This window comes from Varanus komodoensis, unplaced genomic scaffold (genome assembly GCF_004798865.1).
Source record: "Varanus komodoensis strain SLA01 unplaced genomic scaffold, ASM479886v1 scaffold19, whole genome shotgun sequence".
Classification (NCBI taxonomy): Eukaryota; Metazoa; Chordata; class Lepidosauria; order Squamata; family Varanidae; genus Varanus; species Varanus komodoensis.
Window position 1 is genome coordinate 12159975 of NW_025335550.1, and position 21297 is coordinate 12181271.

Genomic DNA, 21297 nt, shown 5'->3' on the forward strand with positions numbered 1-21297 from the left:
CTCCCCCCCCCCGTGGCGAGGGAGCGGCTCTTCGCAGCACTTGGAGGGCTTTTGCGTCGGAAAGCCGCTTTTCTTCTCCGGGCAGCAGGAACCAAAGTCAAGTTGGGATCTGCCGGCTGGCAGGAGCGGCTGCGGGCTGGGAGGGCGGCGTGCAGCGTGTACTTGTGCGTGTGCGCAGCGCCCGTGTGGGGAGGGGCGGGGAGGGGAGGCTCCGCGGGGGGGTGGGGGGCTGCATGTGCCATGCGGCTGAAGGAGCGGCCCTGTCGGTCGCGTCCCAGCACGCTCGGCCTTCCTCCCGTGTCACGGGGCCTCTCCCCGCCCGGGGATCCCCCACGCCGTGCTCCTCTGCGGGGGGGGGCACTTGGTTCCTCGGCGCCTGGCCCACCCCTGCTCATTGGACCTGGTCAGCCGGAGGACGATGCGCCCGGCAGCCCGGTTGGTGCACTGCAGGCACCGCTCGCCTCTCTGGCGGGGGGGGGCGCTTTACGTGGGGTGCAAGCTAATCTTGTTCGGCCAGGAGGAGCCCGTCCCTGCGGCTGCCGCCTGGGCCTGCGCAGCCCAGGCGGGCCGGCTCTGGCAGTCGGGGGCCAGAGCTCTCCGTGGGCTGCTGTGGTCTGGCTGACGGAAGCAGAACGAGCTGCTCGTGCCAGCAGGCACATCTGCTCGCCCGCTGACAAGCCTCCGGGGGCTCGGGAGGGTTTCCTGGCCCGCACACCCCCTCGCCTGAAAGCCTGAACTGTGTGGGAGTGATGGCGCAGTCGCCTGGGGCGGGGGCGCTACGGGGTGGTCTTCCTGCTCCCCCACTCCACTGCCCAGCTCCTTCCGGCAGAGGAAGCCCTCGCTTTTAGGACTGGGGCAGATGCAAATGCGCTTCCTTTTATGCCATTGACATGCAGGTGAAGGGAGGGGAGAGGGGAGGCAGGGAGGGCTGTGCTTTGGAATTCCTCTTGTGGTGCAAATCAAAAAGGAATCAAAAAGGCTGCGAAGGAGCAGCGGGGATGAAAGGGCCATCCTGTGGCAGGAAGCTCCTGGGCGCATCCTGCCAGAGGTGTTTATGGCCTCCTGGTTGCTCTCATCCTTTTGGGGTGCCCCCCTGCTGCCTCCCAGCCAAAGCCCCCCCCCAACTGTCACTTCAGACGGCTGCTCTTTTCCCCTGGGGGCAATTTCACACCTTCCTAAGGAAAGGTTGCCACATCCTCCCCTTTGGCTTAGAGATCAGGGAGGCTGATAGCAGGCATGGAAGGAGGGTGGGACGGAGAAGGGGGGGCGGCTGACGGAGGACGATCGATGGAGGACAGAGGGCCGCCAGGGGTTCGCTGCCGCCAGGTGACCTGGTCCCCGGAACCAGCCTGTGGGACAGCTTCCCTGTGCTTGGCCCTTTGTGGTCTGGGGACGCGCGTTCCCAGAGGACGGCAGTCCGCCCCCGTCCCGCAGCCCCCCCAGGGTGCTCCTGGGCAGCTCGTGTGGCCGGCCGGGCCAGGCATGGGCCGGCTCGGGGGCCCTGGCCTGCAAGCGCCGGGAGCCGGACGGCCGGGCTCCAGCCCTCCCGTGCAGGGCGGTCGCGGAGGTGCCCCTGCTCCGTTTCACGGCTCCCCGGCAGGCAGCCTTCGCTGCGCAGAGGCCCGGTAGCCGCTTCCCTCCGGGGCCGTGGAGCAGCGGGAGCCGAGCTGCCGGGCTCCCGCAGCTGCGGATCCGCCCCGTGCTAGTCAAGGCAGGCAGGACCGGCGCCTGCCAGGCCGAGCGCAGGGCCTGGACGGATGCTGCCGATGCCTTCGCCGGCACACGGGTTGTGCCCTAGAAGGGGGACCGGGCGGGCTGGGCTTGAGAAGAGTGGCAAGGGGGGGGGAGGGCCTTCGCTGGTGGCGGGCAGCCCGGGGTCCTGCCGCGCCCTGGCTGAACCGGCGTGAAAGCGCGGGCTGGGGGTGCGACCGAGCAGAGAAGGGTGGTGGGCCGCCCATCCCCGCTGGGCTCCTGGCAGCTTGTTCGGAGCGCCCCCCGCAAGGCTCCCTCTCTCCCACTGCCTTGCAGGGGACCTCGTCTTCCCGCACCGAGACGGCCTGATCCATGCCTTCCTGCGAGGTGCCAGGGACCCCGACAGCACCCTCCGGGCCAGCAGCCTCTCCAACCTGGGCGAGCTGTGCCAGACTCTCGGCTTCCAGCTGGGCTCGGTGGTCCACGAGGTAGCGGCCTTGGCCAAGTGCCGTTTCGGGGAAGCCCTTGGGGCACCGGGCGTGAGGGCCGGGACAGGCCCGCGTGTTGAGCCGCTACCCCTTCCTGCCAGGGACAAAGTCTCCGGAGAGGAGAGCCGTTTCAGCCTTTTGGAACGGGGAGGCTCCTGTGCCGAACCGAGGGAGTCGAGGGGGGGCCCCCGGAAGGCCAGGCTCACCCCCGGCCGGAGACTCGGCGGCCCCACTCCTGCCGGGGCAGGGCACCTTCCCGGCCTCGTGCACGTAGGGGAGGGCGTAGCTGCCACATGCTGAACGCTGGGCGGGGGCTTCCGTCTCCCCCGGAGCCTGAGCGTCTTTGCAGTCTCCCCTGCCCTCCCCTCCTCTCCTCTGCCAGGCGAGGTTAAGCCCCGTGCCAGGTCAGGTCCTGCAGCTCCTCCTGAGGCGGCCGCCTCCCCTCCTTTGTCTCTGCTTCCCTGCTAATGAGGCGGTTTCCACTGGACTGGTGCAGCTGGAGTGGAGGTGCGGGCAAGGTTCACCAGAGCCACAAAGGGGCAGGGCTGTGTGTGTGTGTGTGTGTGTGTGTGTGTGTGAGAGAGAGTGTGTGTGTGAAAGGGGGGGGAGAGGGTTTCAGGCCCCAGGGCAGGTCCCCCAGCTCCTTCCCTTTTCTCCTGGGCTGCCTTTCATAAAGGGGGGGGGGGGGCTGTGGAGCTCCTCCCTCCCCGTGCTGCTTTTGTTACCACGGAGGAGGCCGGACGGGCCCTTCATGGCCAGCCGTCCGCCCGCCGGTTTTCCAGCAGGCCCCAGTGGGTGCCTTTGGTGTGCCGGTTTATTGCCTGCCTTCCCATCGCAAGACGCGTTCAAGGCGGCTAACAATAAAATCCAGATTCAGGAGGAAATCTTAATCAAAACCCGACATACCAGCAGTTAAATTAAAAGCGCTGCAATAAGAGAGAAACGGCCCGAACCGATGTGCAGCAGGCCCACCCACATGCCGAGACCTGCCTGCATGGAGATGTGCTTGCCCGCTGGGTCCACTGGATCAGTTCCACGCACTTCCACCCAGTGATCCTCTGGGGCACAGAAGTGGCGCGATCGGCCGGGCCAAGAGCTCGCAGAAGCTCCACTCGGAGCCGAGGTCTGCCAGGGCACACGCCGCAGACGGCTGCCATGTGCTTGGCGGAAATTCATCTGGAGTGACAGCTGTTCTTCTGGTGCTTTATTTACCATCGGCAGCAAAGATCGGGATCCCCACCTGTAAACACGCGTCGAAGGGCTGCCGGAGGGGGGGAACTCCAGCTTCACACATGGGCGGTGGCCGGCCCGTCCGCAGGGATCAGGGGCCGCTTCCCTGGCGCGGAGGCAGCTGGAACGCAGGGAGGGCCCTTTTCCGCGTGGCAGTGCTCCCTCGTCCTGGGCTGGTGGGAAGCGGATCGGGAGCGGCTGCTAGGTCTCGGGGAGGTTTGCCTGACAAGGGCGGAATCGGAAGGCTTCCCACTCCCACGAAATTGGGTTGCTGGAGAGAAGGCTTGGGGAGGGCAGGGAGGAACCAGGGACGGGGGTGCGCCTGGGGGACTTGGGGCTCGGTTGTGGTACCAGTCACAACCTCCAGGGACCCGGTTCCATCACCCTCAGCTGGCACCTGCCCAGCCAAGCCTCTCATTTGCACCTGGCCGGGGGGGGCCGTGCAAGCCGAGCGTGTGCCCAGCCCTGCACACGTGGGCTTGCGGAGCGCATCGCCATTTTCCGGCACGTGTCCCCCGCTTCTCCGGCGTGTCCCGGCACAGGTCTCCGCGAGACGCGTGTGGCTTTGGCCTCACGCCTAGCTCGGCTGTGCGGCCTTTCCGAGCGTGCCCCCTGGAGGCCCCTGCCGCAGGGCCTGCGTTAACCCGAGCCCCCCCTCCGTCCCTGGCAGGTGACCTCGTGCCTGTCTGCCGTGGTGAAGACGGACCGCGAGGCTGAAGTGCGGAGGGCGGCGGTGCACGTGGTCGTGCTGCTCCTGCGGGGGCTCAGCGAGCGGGCCGTGGAGGTGAGTGCCCCGCCGCGGTTCCGTGCAGGGGAGCCGCCCGTGGCCGGGCTCGGGCCTCATGGCTGCAGCTGGTGACTCACGCTCGGGTTCAAGCCGCTGCACCGCCCTGCCCCGAGCCGAGCCCGGCCCTGTGGGCAGCTCCAGGGAGGGCCGCGGAGCAAAGGGAGAGGCTGGCGCTGGTGTGGGGAGCAGGCCCGTGAGCGCCAGCCGGAGCTCTTCCTCGGAGGCGAGGGATCCACCCGTGGGTTGCTGCGAGCACAGCAACGGCTCCCGATTCTGGTTGCCGCGACTGGGAACCTCTTGAGCAAGCCGTTCTGCTCGGAGCGGGAACGGCTGGGACACGGAGTGAGTGCCCGCGTGCCGGGGCAGATTGGATCTGGCTCTCTCGCGGGGGCCGTGCTTTTGGGCCAGGGCTCAGCCTGCCAGTTGCTGTTCCACTGGGAAGGCCCAGCTCACCGCAGCGGCCGACTCACCCGGCGAGCTGCTGCGGATCGTTTCCCCGCGTGGTCGCCACGGGAGGTTCAGGCAAGGTGCGGCCTTCTAGAACGGGCCGGTGCCCTTTGGAGACGAGCACCAACGCCTGGGACGGCCCGGAGACGCCCGGTTTCCACGGAGCCCCCTCTCCAGCTGAGATGCGAGGGGCCCAGGCGCTTTGAGGGAAGTGGCGCCAAGGCCGGAGGGACCCCCCTGGGTCTCAGGGCGCAACCCGCGCACAGTGGCCCGGTCAGGTGTCTGCTGAGGGGTCGCTTGTGTGGGAGGGAGCGGCATCCGTGCCCCTTGATCTGGGATATTCCCGTCCCGCGGCTGCTGCTGACACGCTTCGCCCCTTCGCCGCCAGGTGCTCCGGGACGTCCTGCTAGAGCTCTACCGCCTGCTGAAGTGGGTGGTGCGCTGCGAGCGGGACGAGGTGGCCGTGCTCCACGCGCAGCTGGCCTTGCAGGAGCTGGACGACGTCACACGGCGCTTTCTGTTTCCCCGCCAGTCGCTCGAGAAGAAGATCCAAGTCTTGCCGTAGGGCCGGCCGAGCAGCGCTGTGCACCTCTTGGGGGGGGGGGGCGGGGAGGCGGGGGGGCTGACAGGGGAGGTGGGCACTGGGGGCGTCGGTTGCAAACCTCCCCCACCTGGATCTCTGCCCCCGGGGGCTGCCTGTGCAGACGGCCCCTTGCCATGGGGCTTGGGCCCCGGAGTGGAGGGCCTCGGGACTGATGCGGAGCTGCAGAGAATTAAACGGAGTGGAGGAGCCGCACGTGTGCGCCTGCTTTGAGCACCGCTTTGAGCACTGCCGTGACGCCACGGGGGTCGGTGGAGGCAGGGCCCGGCTCGGGGCAGCGCCCGAGTGCCAGGGCCGGCGTGGCGCGTTAGCCCTGCGCCCGTCCACTGCGGAGTGTCCCAGCGCCACAGGACGGCCCGTGGACGCCCCTTTCTCCTCCCCTGTGACTCGGGAAGTTGGGCCTGCCGCTGTCCATCTTGGCCGAGTGGAGTCGGATCGCGGCTTGTATGATGGCTGGGAAGCGGCACATGTGGCCACCGTTGCGGCTCTTTCGGGGGCTCCCCCTGGGCCCGTGCTCCTCAGGAGGGGGTGCGTTCAGGGGCAGAGGGGTGGGACCAGCCCCAGGCCGCTGGGAAGGGCAGCCGCAGCAGCTTGCCGGAGGGCAGCGCCCAGTGGTTCTGCTCGGGGCGGAGGAGCGTGGGATGGGCTGCCAGGATGGTCCCCCTCACCCATTGTGGGTCCCCGACACCCGAACCCGAGAAGAGCGAGGAGAGGGGGCCCTCTAGCGCCAGCCTGTTGCGGGGCTCACGCGGGCAGTGCGGAGTGTCCCCGGGTGGAAATGTCGCTGTGGCGGCACAGCGCCCTGTCCCTTGCCTGTGCCTCCCCGCCTGGCAGGGCGTGGGCACCGCTCGAGGCCTGCTGTGCACAAGCGCACGGGTAAAAGGGAGGGCTCTGCCCCAAAGCCATTGCAGTCTGAGACGAACGGGTGGCCGAAGGGCCTGTGGCTGGTGAGCCGCCCCCCTGGCAGGCCCGCCAAAGGGCGTGGCCTGCGGCTTTTTAAATTCCCAGCCTGCCGGGGGGCCGGGGGAAGAGGGACGGGAGCTCCCCCCGCCTCGGGCAGTCCAGGGCACACCTCTGCTTGCGGTTCCTCCTCGCCTGTCTCCGCAGGGGGGGTGCTGGAATGTGCGTTGGGTCTCCAGGGAGAGCAACTGGTGTGGAGCGTCCCTCCCTCTGGGGTTGGCGGATGGAGCAGAGGCCACATCCAGGGGGGCTCCCTCCAGACCCCACCAGCAGTGCCCACGGCGTGCCCGCTGGCCTCCCCCGGCTCCCGGGAGCCATCACCGAGTTCCAGCAGCGGAGGGCCCACGCCGGAGCCACGTGCTCCCACTGGAGCATCCGCCTGTCCCCAGCTGACCTCAGCCAGCCTGGGCACGGAGCATGCCCACATCCAGCAGGCGAGCTGGGGCGCATTCAGAAGGCCCGCTGCCCCAGTGCTGGGTTGGGGGAGCAGGACGCACCGGAGAGGCCGCCGAGGGGCCTGCCTTCCGTCGGCACGAGGACCTGGCACGCTGCGGGAGGAGGAGCCCCTGGCCCGGCCGTGGACCGGTGGGGATTCTCCGCTTTGACCTGCGCTCTCGGCCGCTCACAGGACGGGGGGGGGGGCGCCGCTCCCCTCGAGCGCCTGGATGGAGCAGGGCAAGTGCCTTCCCGGGGAGCAGCCGTCCCGCACGGCTATTTCTGCAGCCGGGGTGTTTCGAGAGGTGGCTTTCGCAGACTCCAGGAATAGCTGCACGGGCTGCATCGGAGGAGGGGGTGGGGTGGGGAGGGAGCAGAGACGCGGCGGCGGAGCCTGTCATTGTCCTTGCCGGAGTGCCGGCTGCCGCAGGCTCCCCTCCCGGGTGGGCGGTAGCCATGCCCTCCGCGGCCCCCGGCCGGCCTGGATCCCCCGGCGGGGGCCGCTCGGCCGGGGCACGGCGCCCCCTCGCCTTCCGGGGCCCTCCTGCCCCGCGGTGCCTCTGCGGGGGCCCCACCGGCACCTCCTCCGCCCGCTCGCTCCAGCCAAGGGTTAGTGAATGAAAAGTCTCTCCTCGGGCTGGCCGCGGTTCCGCCTCTGCAAACAAGGCGATTCCTGTGCTGGAGGGGGCGGGAATCCGCGCTCCACCTTGGAAGGGCATCTGGGCTGCCTCTGCTCTTTCCCTGTCCTTTTTCCCGGAGAGGCTCGGCACGCTCGGCGACTCGCTCTGCCCGGGAGCTCTGCTCGCCCCAGAAGGTAAGACGCCGCAGCACTGGCGGTCTCACAATGGAACGGCACCTGCTGAAAGGGGCCCGGCAGGAGGGCGCCCGAGCCCCGAGCCGAGCCAGCTGCAGCCAGGCAGGCACCTGTGGGCGGCCCGAGCGAGCGTGCTCCTGCCGCAGCTGCCGCCTGTGCCGGTCCCACCGAGAGAGACCTGCCGGGAGAGGCTCCCGGCCCTTTCTGCCGCATCCGCCGCTTGCCGAGTCCCACCCCGCCGTCCTCTGGACTCGAGCCACACCGCGGCTCGGTGGGCTGCCTTGCCACCGTGGACCCCCTCCAAGTCCCAGCTGCAGGGCTGGCTCAGCGCCCGGTGTCCCTCGAGGGCCCCAAGGCAGCCCCGCTCCACCGGGCCGGCATGTCAAGAGCCCAGCTCCTGGGCAGCAGGCACTGCCAGCCCACCGCTTCCTCCGACCCGGGACGCTGCCGCAGGAGGCGCTCGTTCCCGGGAGGCGCGGTGGAAGTGAGGTCAGCCCGGCTGCCTGCAGAGTGCAGGATCCTGCCCGCGCAGGTATCCTGCCCGGCACAGGTGCCGGCTTCGGGTGCCCTGCCCGCCCGCCCGCCCGCTGGGTGGCAGCAGCCAGGGAGGAAAGGCAGCTGGGCCGGGAGTCCAGCTTCGTGATGGGCGCTTTGCGTAGCTTGCTGGCCCGGGGCTACCTGCTGCCCCTCCAGCTCCTTTCCTTACCGGGAAGCGGGGGGATTGCAAGGTTGCGCTTCATTCGGAAGCACCTTCCATTTGTCTGTCTGTAAAAGCACAATAGAAATGACTTGCGAACGGCAGCTGGGCTCCCGGCCCAGAGCGCTGCGTCAGGGATGTTGCTTTGGGGCCTGGGGGTCGCAGGACCCCTTTGCTGCCCTGCGGTGACAGGGAAGCGAAGGAAAAGTTTGCGGGTGCTTCCTGCTCCAGAGGCAGCCTCTCGGTTTCGCTGCCTGGGATCCGCAGGGTTGGGGGAAGCAGGTGCCCGGTCCAGCCAGGAAGGGGCGAAGACCTGCAGGGCCAGCCTTCCTGGGAGGCCGGGACCAGAGGCCTCTTTGGAGGGGCTCTGCTGAAGCCACGACCTGCAGGCTTCCTTGGGGTGCTGAGGAGGGTCGGCTGCCTTGCCCTGGCTCAGCCTGCAGTGCAGTGGTGGCTGCCGGCTGAGCAAGACGCTGGCCTCTCCTCTGCTCTCCCTCACTTGCAAGCCACCCAGACTGCTTTGCCCCAGGAGGTGGAAGTGCTCTTTCCCGCCCCAGGGGCTACCCCAGACCCAGCACCCTGGGGCCCGGGGCTTTGGCGGGAGGAGACGGCGGCTTTTGAGCCACAGAATTCCCTGATCGCCTTTGCAGAGGCGAGAAACGGGCTGGGCTGGAGCCCGACTGGCCTATGGGAGCGCCGGAAGAGCCATGTGGGACCAGCCCCAAGGAGCCCTCTAGGGCAGCACAAGCTTCGCACGGTGGCTGAGCAACCAGCCAGCTGCCCCACAAGCAGGACACGAGGCCCACGGCAGCTGGGGCTCATGGGCTGCAGCCCCTGGGAGTCGGGCTCCTGGGACTCTGCCACCTGGCCTGAGGCCTCCACTGCCCTCATGTAGGCGGGGAAGTGGGGTCGCAGAGCCCTTTCCCTGATAGGGTCTTGGGGGGCCCCACAGAAGTACGTCTCTGAGACACACAGGGCAGGACAAGGGCACTGGGGTTGGAGAGGAGGAAGGCCGAGGGATGCCTTTTCCCACAAAGCGTGTGGCATGGCTCACTGACCTGAGCCACCAGTACGCAGGAAGCCTTGAGACCCGTTGACTTTCTGGGCTTGGGACCCGCCGGCAGTGCAGAGATTCTGTGGTGCATGTTGGGAGAGTGGCTGGGGGGGGGGGCTTTCTTTGAGCTGACAGGAGGGCCTTTTGTTATGTTTGCGCTTGATGGTCTTAAGCTGCAATCAAGGAACCGCATAAACCAACCTTAGGAGTGAGTGGAGAAGGGGAGGGGGCCAGGCCGCCTAGCAATCCAAGCATCCTCTTTGCCATTCCCGGTAGGTTTTCTTTACATTTTTGTTAAAACTCATGCCTGGCATGGGAAGAACACAAAAGTTTACAAAAGCTGCTTTCGCGAGCCCAGGAGTCACCACTTAGAAGCCTGAACTAAGTCATGAAGATCAGCCCAGCGGGACGACCTGAGCCCCCGCAGTTCGACGGGTTGTTAAGCAGCAGGCGGGGCGCTTACACCCCCTCCCCGCCTGGAACGCCCCCCAGGAACAACTTAGTCCTGCGCCAGGCCAGGCAAGGAGCCCAGATCTCGGGGGGGGGGAGCCTTGTTGCTCCACTGGGGAAATCCCACCGCCTGACAGAGGTTTTGCCGAATTGTGGGTGCCAGCGTTCGCCTTATCTACAATATCCTTGCTCTGAGATTTGACTGGAGATTTTATCAGCGTAATATCCTGGGAAACTTCTGCAGCCACCAGACTGTTCTGCTAAATTTAACTTCACACATGGAAATTCTCCTCGCCTGCGATTTCGCGCGCCTGGGAAGGCGAGGGGCGGGAGTGGGGGGCGTGCTGAGCAGTGCCAGGCGTCTGTGCTCCGGGCTGCATTCTCGCCTGCCTCCCTTGTGGGGTGGATGCTGCCTTTACACCGAGCCGGAGCCTGTGATTTTCCCCTTCTTGCTGCCTGCCCCCAAAGTCGCTGCTCTTTGCCCACAGTGTGCTCGCAACCGAGGGCCAAGTTTGCTGTTTCAAATCCAGCGTGGACACACGGACAAGCCCTTCCAAGCCGGCTGAAAGAGCAACATGGCTCTTCTTGTATTTATTGCTTTTCTCTGTGCCACTCAATAGCCAAAGTTCTTGGGGGACAGGGCTCAGGACAAGTAAAATCCAGTGTGATAGAATACAATATAAACGTTTAAAACAGCAGTGTAAACCAGAAATGAAACCAAAAGTAAAACCTGGCAGCACGGCTCAGATTTGAAATGCAGTAACAGATTTAAAATAACACAAACCCAATTACTGCCCTACCTGGGGAAATTAGGTTTTCGTCTGGCAAAAAAAGTGCAGCCAGGCACTCGGAGAATCTCTCCGCTCCCTCCTCGACAGAGAAGGCACCTTTCTGCGGCCACCCGGCTCACTCCCTTGGGCTCGGGCCCGCAGAAGGGACTCTGAAGACGGCCTCGGGGTCTGAATAAGTATATATGGGAGAAGGCAGCCCTTCCCGCACTGCATCATAGAACGTAGATGGGGGCAAGGCCCCCCTCCACGCTGCACCCCCTCCACGCTCGGGCTCCCAGCAGCCAACGCTGCAGCAAGACAGGCGGCGGGAGCCTCGCCCCCCAGCAGCTGGCCTTGGGGCCATGCTGCCGCTGCCGAACCTGCATCTCGCGATCTCCAACTCGGTGCCACGGAAAGCCTTCCCCAGCGAGTGCCCTCTTGCCGGGTGGGGCTGCAGCTCCCTCGCCTCTTGGCCCTGCCTTGCTCGGCGTGATGGGAACCGCAGTCCGACACTCATCCAGCCCCCTCTCTGCCTGAATGGCAGGTGTGGCTGCAGACGGCACGCTCCTCTCGTGCTGGCGCACGTGCCGTGGCTTCTCTTCACTGACCAGTCCAGCTGCTCCCCAAGTTACTGGGCGAGGTGGGAGCTGCTCCCAGACACGGGCTGCAGCCGGAGGCGAGACGCGCTGGGGAAGGGCGCCCTCCTGCCCGGTGGGCCCTGCGCTGGGTCAGGAATTGCTCAGCAGCATCCCCCTCCCAGGCCTGGGACAGCGGGCCCAGGCCCTAGCCGGCCCCACATCCTTGCCCCACAGAGCCTTTGCCAGGGCACGGCAACAGGACCCCTGCTCTGGGGGGAAAGGTCCCACATCCACAGCTCGGCAATGCCTTTCGGGGACGGACGGACGGACATGCCGTGTGAGCAAGCCTTCAGGTTCCCCGGAGCTCCCCTGCGGGCGTCCTGGGGGCCCGAGGCACCACCCTTTGGGCCCCTTGGGGCGGTGCTAGTGAGGACTCGCCACAGCCTGCGGGCCGCTGCCTCTCCCGCAGGTCGCACGTGTGACGCTGCTCCCCGGATCGAGGCGCTCCTCGCGGCCGCTGGCAGTCCGCGGCGCCCGACTTCCGTGGGTGCCGGCCAGTCCCCCGCTGCGCTGCTTTCGGTGCCCGTCGATGGCGCAGGAGCGGAGACGCCAGAGGCGACGTCCCTTCCCTCGTGCAGGGGGAACACTCTGCCGAAGCTGCGCTTGTGTCCCCTGCGGCTGCCGCGAGTCCCCACCTCGCCTGCGTCCCTCCTGCAAGACGTCTGCCGCCCGGGCTGCCCCGGCACCTTTTGGGCGCGCAAAAGCGTCAGCGCGGACCGCGACGCCGATTCACGGGCGAACGGGGCGGCCCGGCCCGGCGGCGGCTGGCGGGGCTCTCGCAAGCGGCGCGGCTGCGGATCGCCCTTTCCGTTTCCTGTGGGAACGGGCGCTGTCGCTTGGGGGGTCCTCCAGGCTGCGCGGGGACGGCTGCCTGTCTCCGCGCAGGCAGGAGCGGCCCTCTCCTCCCCGGCAGCGGCCGAATCCGCGGCCCCCGAAGGGATCGCTCCGCGCCCGCGCCTTCCACGCCTCGGCCCCGCGCAGGGAGCGGCGCACGGGGCCTCGTGGAAATCCCATCATTTATTTATTCAGCCGCGGCCTGCATGGAAAGCGCGCGAGCGGGAACCTGATCCGGGCCTGCAGGCTGGCGAGCGGCTTGTTCCGGCTGGTGCCGCTCCTCGCCCCGCCGCTGCAAGCGGAGAAGGCTTGGCTGGGCCCCAACGGGGAGGGCAGGATCAGCCCCAAGGCGGGCCCCTCCCGGAGCGCGGCGCCCCGGCCTGGCCTGCCGCCCCCTCCCCGCTTCAATGCGGGCCGCGGCCAAGGCGGCTGCGCTCTTGGGGCGCAGGGAAGGGAAGCCCCCGAAGACGCGTCCGGGGATGCGCGCTCTCCTCGCGAGGGGCGCCTTCAGCGTGCTCCGAGTGACGCGCCTCCGGCCCTGATCCGGCCCCCCCTTCGGGCGTGCGTGTCCCAGCCGGGAAGGGAGGAGGCGGGGGGGGGGACTGCCTGCTTCACCGGCCTCACCTGCAGGCTGCCCCTCCTCTCTGGAGAGCGCGGCACGACTGCGGGCTCCGTCGGGGCGCAGCGAAGGTGGCACCGGGGAGGCCGCGCTGTGCCCTCGCCGCCGCTCCTCCCCCTTTGGCACGTGGGGGCTCCCCGCTCCTTCCCTCCCCGTTTTCCCCGTTGGGGCTGTGCAGGGCAGGGCTGGGCTGGGCTGGGCTGGCTCGGCTCTCCGCTGCCTTAAAAGCGCCGCGCCGTGACGGGGGCGGGGGGAGAAGCCGCGTCGGCACGGTGAGTTCGCCCAGGCGGCCGGGGGTGCGTTCCTGGGGGCGCGGGGGAGGGGGCTCTGTCCTGACCGCCCGCCGACCTCCGACCGGGTGCGGACGCCGCACCGGTGCTTGCGCCGACGGGCCTCGGGGCTGCTCCGGCGCCGCTCGGGAGAGGAAGCAGCAGCAGCGCTCTGCACACGCCCCGGAGCCAAGCCCGGCAGCGTCGCCCCGGGCAGAGGAGCTTCGGTGGCCGTCGGCGGCCCTCCGGCCGTCCGCCTCTTCCTCGCGGGACTCCCGTGCGCGGTGGCCGGCGCTTGCCCGCCCCGCTGGACTGGACGGCGCTGCGCGGCGCCCCTCCTCGGCGCCGGTGGCGGAGCAGGGCCATGTGCGCGGCAGGCTCCGCGGGGACGGGCGCCTCCCGGGCCGCGGCCGCGTGTTGCGGCGTGCTCCGGCGCTGCAGCCTGGATGGGGGCGGCCCGCCCCGCCCGCCGGTGGGAGAAGGCGCGGGCGGCCGGGCCCTGCAGCCCCGAGCGGAGGAGGGCGCCCGCCTCGGCTGCTGCGCCCGGTGGGCCGGTCGGGGCTGCGAGGGTGGTGCGCCAGGGCGCGCGGGAGGGCGGGCCGGCCGGCCGGCTGGGGAGGCTGCGAGAGCGGCGGCTGGGCGTGCGCGCGGTCCCCTCGGGGCAGAGCGCCGGCGGTGCGTGCCGGGGCGCTCCGGGCCCCCTTCGCGCAGCATCCTCGCTCGGGTGGGCGCGCCGCAGGGCCGGCGCTGCAGGGTCCTCCTCGCGGGGCGGCGGGGCTGCCCGGTTCCGCTCGGCCGGCCGGCTTTTCGCGGGACGCTCGGCGTGGGTCGTAAAGGGCTCTAAGCGGGTCCGAGGACAAAGGTGTGCCGGGAGGGGCCGCGGGAGGCGCTGCCGCCGCCTCCCGCTGGCGGGCCTGCCTGGGCTGGGTGCTGGCCCGACTCGACTGGCGCGCTGGGAAGGGCCGCGCCGCCGGGCGGGCGTGATGGGGCTCCGCGCGGAGGCGGCCGGCGTGCCGGGCCGGGCCGGGCCAGGCGCGGGCGGGCGGGGCAGGCTGAGCCCGAGCCCCTCTCTCCCCGCAGATGCCCGTGAGGAGCATCTCCACGGCGCTGCGTGTCGTGGGGACCAGCCTCTTCGCCGCCGCCGTGCTGGGCGGCATCCTGGCGGCCTACGTGACCGGCTACCAGTTCATCCACACCGAGCGGCACCACCTCTCCTTCGGCCTCTACGGCGCCATCCTGGGGCTGCACCTGCTCATCCAGAGCCTCTTCGCCTTCCTGGAGCACCGGCGCATGCGCCGGGCTGGCCGCCCGCTGAAGCTGCCCCGCTCCGTGGCCCTCTGCATCGCCGCCTACCAGGAGGACCCGGACTACCTGCGCAAGTGCTTGCGCTCCGCCCAGCGCATCTCCTTCCCCAACCTCAAGGTCGTGATGGTGGTGGATGGCAACGGCGCGGACGACGCCTACATGCTGGACATCTTCCAGGAGGTGCTGGGCTCGGACCGCACCGGCTGCTACGTCTGGGAGAGCAACTTCCACGCCCGGGGCCAGGGGGAGACGGAGGACGGGCGCCGCCGCGCGATGCGCCGCGTCCAGAGCCTCGTCCGGCGCAACACCTACTCGTGCATCATGCAGAAGTGGGGAGGCAAGCGGGAGGTGATGTACACGGCCTTCCGGGCCCTCGGCGACTCCGTGGATTACGTGCAGGTGGGTGCTGGGGGCCGCGGCCCGTCGCCCCCCCCTTCCTGCTTCCCTGCGGCCGCACGTCCCTCGTCCGAATCCTGGACGTGGATCTGTTGCCGGGGAGCATGGGGCGGACGGTGCTGTGATGTCGCTGGCCGGGCTCCCCACGGCTAGCAGGCTGCCTGGCCAGGGAGGCCCCGAACCTCCGACCTGGGCTGGCTCTCTGATGGCCAAAGCCCTGCCTGGCCCCTCTGGGCCACTGTGGGCCAGCGCTCGGTAGCCCCCTTTTGCAGAGCTCGCTCGGGGATTTGGCGGCACTTCTCAGCCACGTGTTCTGCAGAAAGCAGGAACCGCCTCCGTGAGGTCGCTGCGGGTTTCCTCCCTGCCCCGCAGGAAGAGAAGCGGCCGCATGAATCCGCCCGAGAGCAGCGGAGCCGACGCTCACGGGGTCTTTTCCCCAGCAGGTGTGTGATTCGGACACAGTGCTGGATCCAGCCTGCACGGTGGAGATGCTGCGCCTCCTGGAGGAAGACCCCCGCGTCGGTGGGGTTGGCGGAGATGTGCAGGTACCCACCCACCCGAGGGGGTCTGCCCCCACCCCGCCCCGCCCCGCCCCCGGCCTCTGCGTTTTGCGATCCCACACTGTGCGTTGGGGCGTGTGACCTGGAGGCCCCCCGCTCTGCCATGGTGGGGACACGGGGCCGGCGGCCAGTGAGCCGCCGGGGGGCCGGCGGGCAAGGGAGGCCCCCGGGCCGTTGCTCAGCAGGCCTGCGCTTCCCCAGATCCTGAACAAGTACGACTCGTGGATCTCCTTCCTGAGCAGCGTGCGCTACTGGGTGGCCTTCAACGTGGAGCGGGCCTGCCAGTCCTACTTCGGCTGCGTGCAGTGCATCAGCGGCCCGCTGGGCATGTACCGCAACGCACTGCTGCAGCAGTTCCTGGAGGACTGGTACCACCAGACCTTCCTGGGTAGCAGGTGCAGCTTCGGGGACGACCGGCACCTCACCAACCGCGTCCTCAGCCTGGGCTACCGCACCCGGTACACGGCGCGCTCCAAGTGCCTGACGGAGACGCCCACCCGCTACCTGCGCTGGCTGAACCAGCAGACGCGCTGGAGCAAGTCCTACTTCCGCGAGTGGCTCTACAGCGCCCTCTGGTTCCACAAGCACCACCTCTGGATGACCTACGAGTCCGTGGTGACGGGCTTCTTCCCCTTCTTCCTCATCGCCACCGTCATCCAGCTCTTCTACCGCGGCCGCGTGTGGAACATCCTGCTCTTCCTGCTGACGGTGCAGCTGGTGGGCATCATCAAGGCCGCCTACGCCTGCTTCCTGCGGGGCAACGCCGAGATGATCTTCATGTCGCTCTACTCCCTGCTCTACATGTCCAGCCTGCTGCCGGCCAAGATGTTCGCCATCGCCACCATCACCAAGTCCGGCTGGGGCACCTCGGGCCGCAAGACCCTCGTGGTCAACTTCATCGGCCTGGTCCCCGTCTCCATCTGGGTGGCCGTGCTCCTGGGCGGGCTGGCCTACACCGCCTACTGCCAGGATCTCTTCACGGACACGGAGCTGGTCTTCCTCGTCTCGGGGGCCATCCTGTACGCCTGCTACTGGGTGGCGCTGCTCACCCTCTACCTGGCGATCGTGGCCCGGCGCTGCAGCAAGCCGCCCGAGCAGTACGGCCTGGCCTTCGCCGAGGTGTGACGCCAGCAGAGAGTGGGGTGCAACGGGCAGCGAGGCCTCCGGCTGCGGCCCGAGGTGGATGCCGGAATTCCCTGCTGGGATGGATTCAGCGTCCCAGCGTTGCTCTGCGGAAACCCCACGGACTCCGGGGAGCGGGTCCATCGCCGTGTGCTGAGCCCTCTATGCACGCGATGTGGCCTCGCACAGCACGGCAGGAACGGCCCTCCGCGTCGCGGCTTCAGGGTGCACTGGAAGTCGTGCCTGCCATGGGGTGCTTGGCTGGAGCAGTAACCTCTGAGGAGACCCACTGACGCAAGGGCCTCGGTGCCCAGCTGAGACGCCGCCTTGTGGTGCCTGCTCTCCCTGCGAGAGCTTTTGGGGCCTTGGGGCTCTGTTTGCTCAGCAAGCGAGCGGGGCTCGAGCTGCTGGCAACTGGGGTGCCTTCCAAGCAGGAAGGTGGGCTGAGGGGGCAGAGCCTCCAGCCCCACCAGCGGGTCTGAGGCAGGAGAGGCTGGCTGTGCCGGAGCAGCCTCAGGCCCAGGGCGGGACTGCCGCTTCAGCACCGGTGCCCTGAGCAAGGCGCCCTCTTGCACTCAGCCGGCACCGACCGGGGCCCAGCCCCGCGGCTGCCGGGGGGGGAGGCACAGATGCCTGCGGCTCACGTGAGGCCACAGCGGCGCAGACCTGCGCTCCCTGCCCGCAGCCACGTTGACTCGTGCGTCCTGCCCCTCCTGTTTGGGGGCTGCTGCCCGGCCCCTTTCTGTGGTGCTTGGGGGCTGCGGCCAGACTGCGTCGTTTGCCCCAGGAGGGAGCGTGGGGCTCCGGAGAGCGTCCAGGTGCTGCCCAAAGAGTTTAATGCTGTGAATGAAGGGGCGCCTGCTGCCTCTTGCCTTCCGAGGCGGCTTCTGCCAACTTCCTCTCCCCTCACGCCCGGTGCTATGTCAACATGGCCACGCCGTGTTTGCAACTCAGAAGCGGGGAGGGAAAGGGGCCGTGAGCGGCGCTGCCGCATGACGCTGCCCCCTCCAAACAAAACCCACGCTCGGTTCCCCGGCCTGCTGAGCCTTTCAGATTCCTGCCAGTCTCGCTGCTGGCAAGAAGGTGCTGGGGCTTATGTCTCGGGGGCTTGCAGGACTCCGAGCTGCAGCTGGCAGCAAGCCGGGGAAGCTTCTCCCGCAGGGGCACCCCGTGGAGTGGAGAGGAGAGCGCCCGGCGCTCCTTGGCTGCCTGCTGCTGTGATCTCGCCGGCTGAGCCGGGCCGTCGTTCGCTCCAGGCAGGCCAGCCAGCCGCCTCTAGGAGGCCTGAAGGGCCATCCCCGAAATCCACGCGTGCAGAGTGTCACTGCTCGAACAGAGTGCTTGCCGACATTTTGGGGGGAGGGCTAACAATGCAAGTTTCTAAAAATCCCTGTTTTACACAAAGTGTACTTTGAAAGCGTGCTAGCGATACTTCCTAAGCCTCTCAGCCGTGCTCAGGCAGAGTCCTTTCCTTGCTTCTGGGATGCATTCTCCTTGTGGGCTCGAGACTATTTCTTGGAAGAGGGGGACACCAGGCCCCCCGCAAATAAAGAACAGGCTTCCAATGAAGCACGCACCTGGAGGCCCGTATAGAATTTAGCGTGAGTTGGTTTGATAGCAAATGCGAGTTGCAACGGCGCTGAATTGGCTCCGAAGCTGCTCCTCTCCAACTGTGGGATCCTCCGGCTCATGTGGCCCTCCAGGACACCCTTCCCCAACCTGTCGCCCTCCAACGCGTTGGGCTGAACTCCCAGCATTCCGACCCACCCGGTGGGCACCAGGTTTGGGGAGGGTCCCCTTTGCGTGCCGCACAATGCCACAGCCCAAGGTGTTCTTTCACAGCAAAGCTCTTCCGGCCACCTCCAGTCTGTGGTCCGGTGGCCGAGCAGAAGAGTCGCCCGTACAGCTTTGCCTTGAAGAGGAGTCCGTGGCCCTACGGGGCCCTACAGGGGCGTCCTACGGGGGCGGCCCTACGGGGGCGTCCCACCTCCCCCCGGTGCCACTGCAGGCTGGAGCCCAGGTCAGTTGGGCCGCTGGGCACGTCGCGGAGCAAAAGGCCTCTGGAGGGGCGTCGCTTACCACCCCTCCTAGACCAAAGCGCGTTTATATACCTCTCCATCCGCCAGACGGGGTATGCTGCATGTTCCTTGCTCAGAGAGGGAGCTAAATCGCTCCTGCTCTTTGGAGATCCCGCACTGAGGGCTCACGGGTTCCGCAACCAGAAGGTTCCAGCCCTCTAACTGCGGTAGGTTTTGCAAAATGGGTTGGCTTAAACGTTTATTTTCAGGTATGCAACCTAGTCTCTGAGATGAGCAAAGAGGGCGTGTCAGCAGTGGGTCGCTTTTACTCCAAATGCAAAATTGGCCACGTGGCCAGAGAGGCTGGACACCTCCTTTCACAAAGGCAAAGCCGAGGGACGTCTCAGGTTTCCACAGGCTTCTGCCCTGAAACCGCAGTGTGCTTTGACTATCTTCTTAGGATCAGCAGATGCCTGCTGTTCCTTCCGGCTCTGGCACTGTTCAGGATCTGGTTCCAATGTCGATTCCCTGGCACCCCTTTCTCTGGGACCAGGAAACCAAGCTTTACCCCACTGTGGCGTCCACATAGCCAGGTCTGCCCCATCCCACCTTCCATGCACGGGATGCTGCCCCTTTCCTTGGTTTGGAAAAGCCAGCCGCCCATGCTGTGAAACGGGCGGCCACAGGGCAGCTTGGCCCCCAGAACACCTGGAAGGCCGGCCCTGCCTGCCCCGTTGGGCCTGTGTGCACAGACGGGGCAGCCCTGCCACTTCACGGTCCTCAGGCCGGGAGCTGCGGCCTCACCCTGCCACCTCTGGCCTGTCCAAGGGAGTGGCAGCAGGAGCTTCGGTCAGCCAAGGCCAGGCCAGGCCAGGCCAGGCCAGGGGCTCGCTCCACACGGGGGACTGGCTGCGGCATCTCCCGCCAGTCCCCAGGCCCAGGAGGCCGTTCCCCTGCTGTTTCCCAGGACCCTTTCAAGTGGGAGGCAGAGCGGCTCCCAGGTAAGCCCTCCAGCAGCTGGGCAGGGGAGGCATGTGCCCCCCCAGGCCCTGAAAGCAAGCGGGAATGGGCCGTTCTGCAGGTTGGCTGCTTGGCTCCCCCCTCCCGACTGCATGGCTTTGGCCAGGGGTCTGGGAGCCTCCGGCTGCTTGCTCTGCAATCCACCTGGGCAGGTGCGAGGGGCCCCCCGCCCGGCACTGTGACACTCCCGCCCACGTCCCGCAGTGGTGCTTCCTCCCTCGCAGCGAATGTATGAGATGCCCCGCCGCCTGTGCTGGTCCCAGGCACATGTGTGGGAGGCCAGGACCCACTCCTCCAGCCGCCCCCTCCTTCCCCTGGGCTGCCTCCCGTTTCTACACCGATCTGTTTGGGTTGCTCTTATTTAAGATGAAATTTGTAGAGTTTTTTGTACTCTTTGGTAATGACACTAGTCGATGACTCAAAGGTATTTGTAAACTTATTTATTTTTTATCTACATTTTCATATTTTTAAAAAATGCCAAGGTTTGGTTTTTTTTAAAGGATAACACATTTGTTGCAATTAAAGAAGGACCTTGAAAACAACCATGGTTCTGGTTGCAATTTCATTGTGGCTGGGAAAAGGAGGGCGTGATGGGTCTGCAGGGAACAGAGGCTTGTTTCTCCCCCATTTCCCTCCTAAACACTGGCGGGTCCCTCCAGAAAGAGAGGAAGAAGATGTCCGATGCCCCCCGTATCTCATCTCCATGCTTCAGTTCCCTGCATGTTTACCAGGGAGCCCACTAACCCAAGGCTTTTCCAGAGAAAATGCTGGTGCGTTTGCAGAAGCCAAGTCCCTGCTCAGGAGCCAGAAGGCAACGACTGGGACCCCAGAGGGCTGAGCTCCCTGAAGGATGGATTAGGGAGCCAGAGGGGAGCAGATGAAGCCAGCCTGGGCCCAGAAAGGCCCGCAGCGGGACCGGGCTTTCTGGCTGGCAGGATACAGGGCGGCGCAGGACTCTCGGGGTCGCAGCTCGACTGACACCTCCCGCCCCGGGGACGGCAGGCCGGCCGCGACCCTCGCTTGCCCTTTTGGGCCGCCCGCAGAGCGAGGAGGAATTGCAGGGAAGATGCTCGTGTGTCGGGACCGGGCGCGCAAGGAAGGCGCCGGGCGGCGGCCCGTGCCGGAGCTGGCAGCCCTGCCGGGGGCCGTGCGCCCGCGGGCGAGGCGTCCCGGAGGCGGCCGGCGGCTCTCACACCCGCTTGGCCACGCAGGTGACGATGGGCTTGGGGCGCGCCTTGAAGAGCAGCTTCCGCTTGACGAGCGCCGTCACGCAGTACCGGGGGCCGCCGCCGCCCGCCCGCTTGGCCAGCACGGCGAGGGGCTTCTCCAGCTGCACCGCCTTCCCGTACAGGATGTGGTGCCCGACGATGAGCACCGGGACCCCCTAGGAGGAGGAGGAGACCGTGGGCGCGGCGCTCGGCGGGGCGCGCCGCCCCGCGCCCGCGCCCGCGCCCCCGGCGCCGCTCACCTCCCGCGTGTAGTGCAGGTCCCCCAGCAGCCGCCCGGCCAGGCCGGCCCCGCGCCGCGCCTCCAGCTCGCCCTGCAGCTCCAGCAGCAGCCACTCCGCCAGGCCGCCGGGCCCCGTCCTGCAAGCACAGGCGCGTTACGCGCGGAAGCGGCCGCCCGAAGCCGCGGCCCCCCGCGCGCGGTGCCCCCGCCCGCCGCCCGCCCGCGGGGACTCACCGGGAGACGATCACCTGCACCATGGCGGCCTCGGCTCCGGCGCGAAGCCCAGGCGGAAGGCGCGCCCTCGCGCGAGGCCGGGCAGGAAGCGCAGCCTACAACTCCCGGCATGCCGCGGGCGCCGGCGGGGGGCGGGGCTCCCGGCGCGGCCAGAGGCGCCCCGCCCCGCCGCGCCGGGCGCGCTCACGCCTCCACCGGGAGCTGGCCGGGGCGAGCCGGACGGTCGCTCACGCAGCCTCCTCGCACCGCCTCTCCCCGCGCTCTGCGCACGCCCAGGAACCCGGCGCTCGGCCGGGCCGGCCGAGCGGCGCTCCGGCCGCCCCGGGCCGGAAGTCCCGCCCGGCCGCTTGCTTCCGCTTCCGGGCCGGGCGCGCACGTGGGGCTGCGCGGCGACCGTCCCGCCCGTCC

At 68.0% G+C, this 21297-nt stretch overlaps 4 protein-coding genes across 7 annotated transcripts in view; 3 read left to right on the plus strand and 1 right to left on the minus strand.

Annotated features, from left to right (window-relative positions):
- The window catches only part of TANGO6 (transport and golgi organization 6 homolog), a 38236-nt gene extending 17034 nt beyond the window's left edge, over positions 1-21202 (plus strand). For 2 of the 4 annotated variants that reach the window (XM_044427611.1, XM_044427613.1), the window contains 3 exons: positions 2029-2180; positions 4081-4194; positions 5033-5440. In XM_044427611.1, coding sequence (XP_044283546.1) covers positions 2029-2180; positions 4081-4194; positions 5033-5209 — 443 coding nt within the window. In that variant the 3' untranslated portion in view covers positions 5210-5440. Of the gene's footprint in view, positions 1-2028; positions 2181-4080; positions 4195-5032; positions 5441-21183 lie in introns of those variants that run through there. The other 2 variants (XM_044427612.1, XR_006414476.1) reach the window with 2 other exon arrangements.
- HAS3 (hyaluronan synthase 3) lies at positions 13866-16171 on the plus strand. The gene is made up of 3 exons (XM_044427615.1): positions 13866-14489; positions 14930-15031; positions 15248-16171. The coding sequence occupies exons 1-3, from the start codon at positions 13866-13868 to the stop codon at positions 16169-16171; spliced, it is 1650 nt and encodes a 549-aa protein (XP_044283550.1).
- CHTF8 (chromosome transmission fidelity factor 8) lies at positions 19632-20956 on the minus strand. The gene is made up of 3 exons (XM_044427619.1): positions 20890-20956; positions 20675-20792; positions 19632-20590 (listed from the first exon to the last, which is right to left on the minus strand). Exons 1-3 carry the CDS (start codon positions 20910-20912, stop codon positions 20396-20398), a joined length of 336 nt encoding a protein of 111 aa, XP_044283554.1. The 5' UTR covers positions 20913-20956; the 3' UTR covers positions 19632-20395.
- The window catches only part of UTP4 (UTP4 small subunit processome component), a 7172-nt gene continuing 6785 nt past the window's right edge, over positions 20911-21297 (plus strand). Inside the window, exon 1 of the mRNA XM_044428105.1 lies at positions 20911-21111. Within this exon, the coding sequence (XP_044284040.1) occupies positions 20911-21111 (201 nt within the window). The remainder of the gene's footprint in view (positions 21112-21297) is intronic.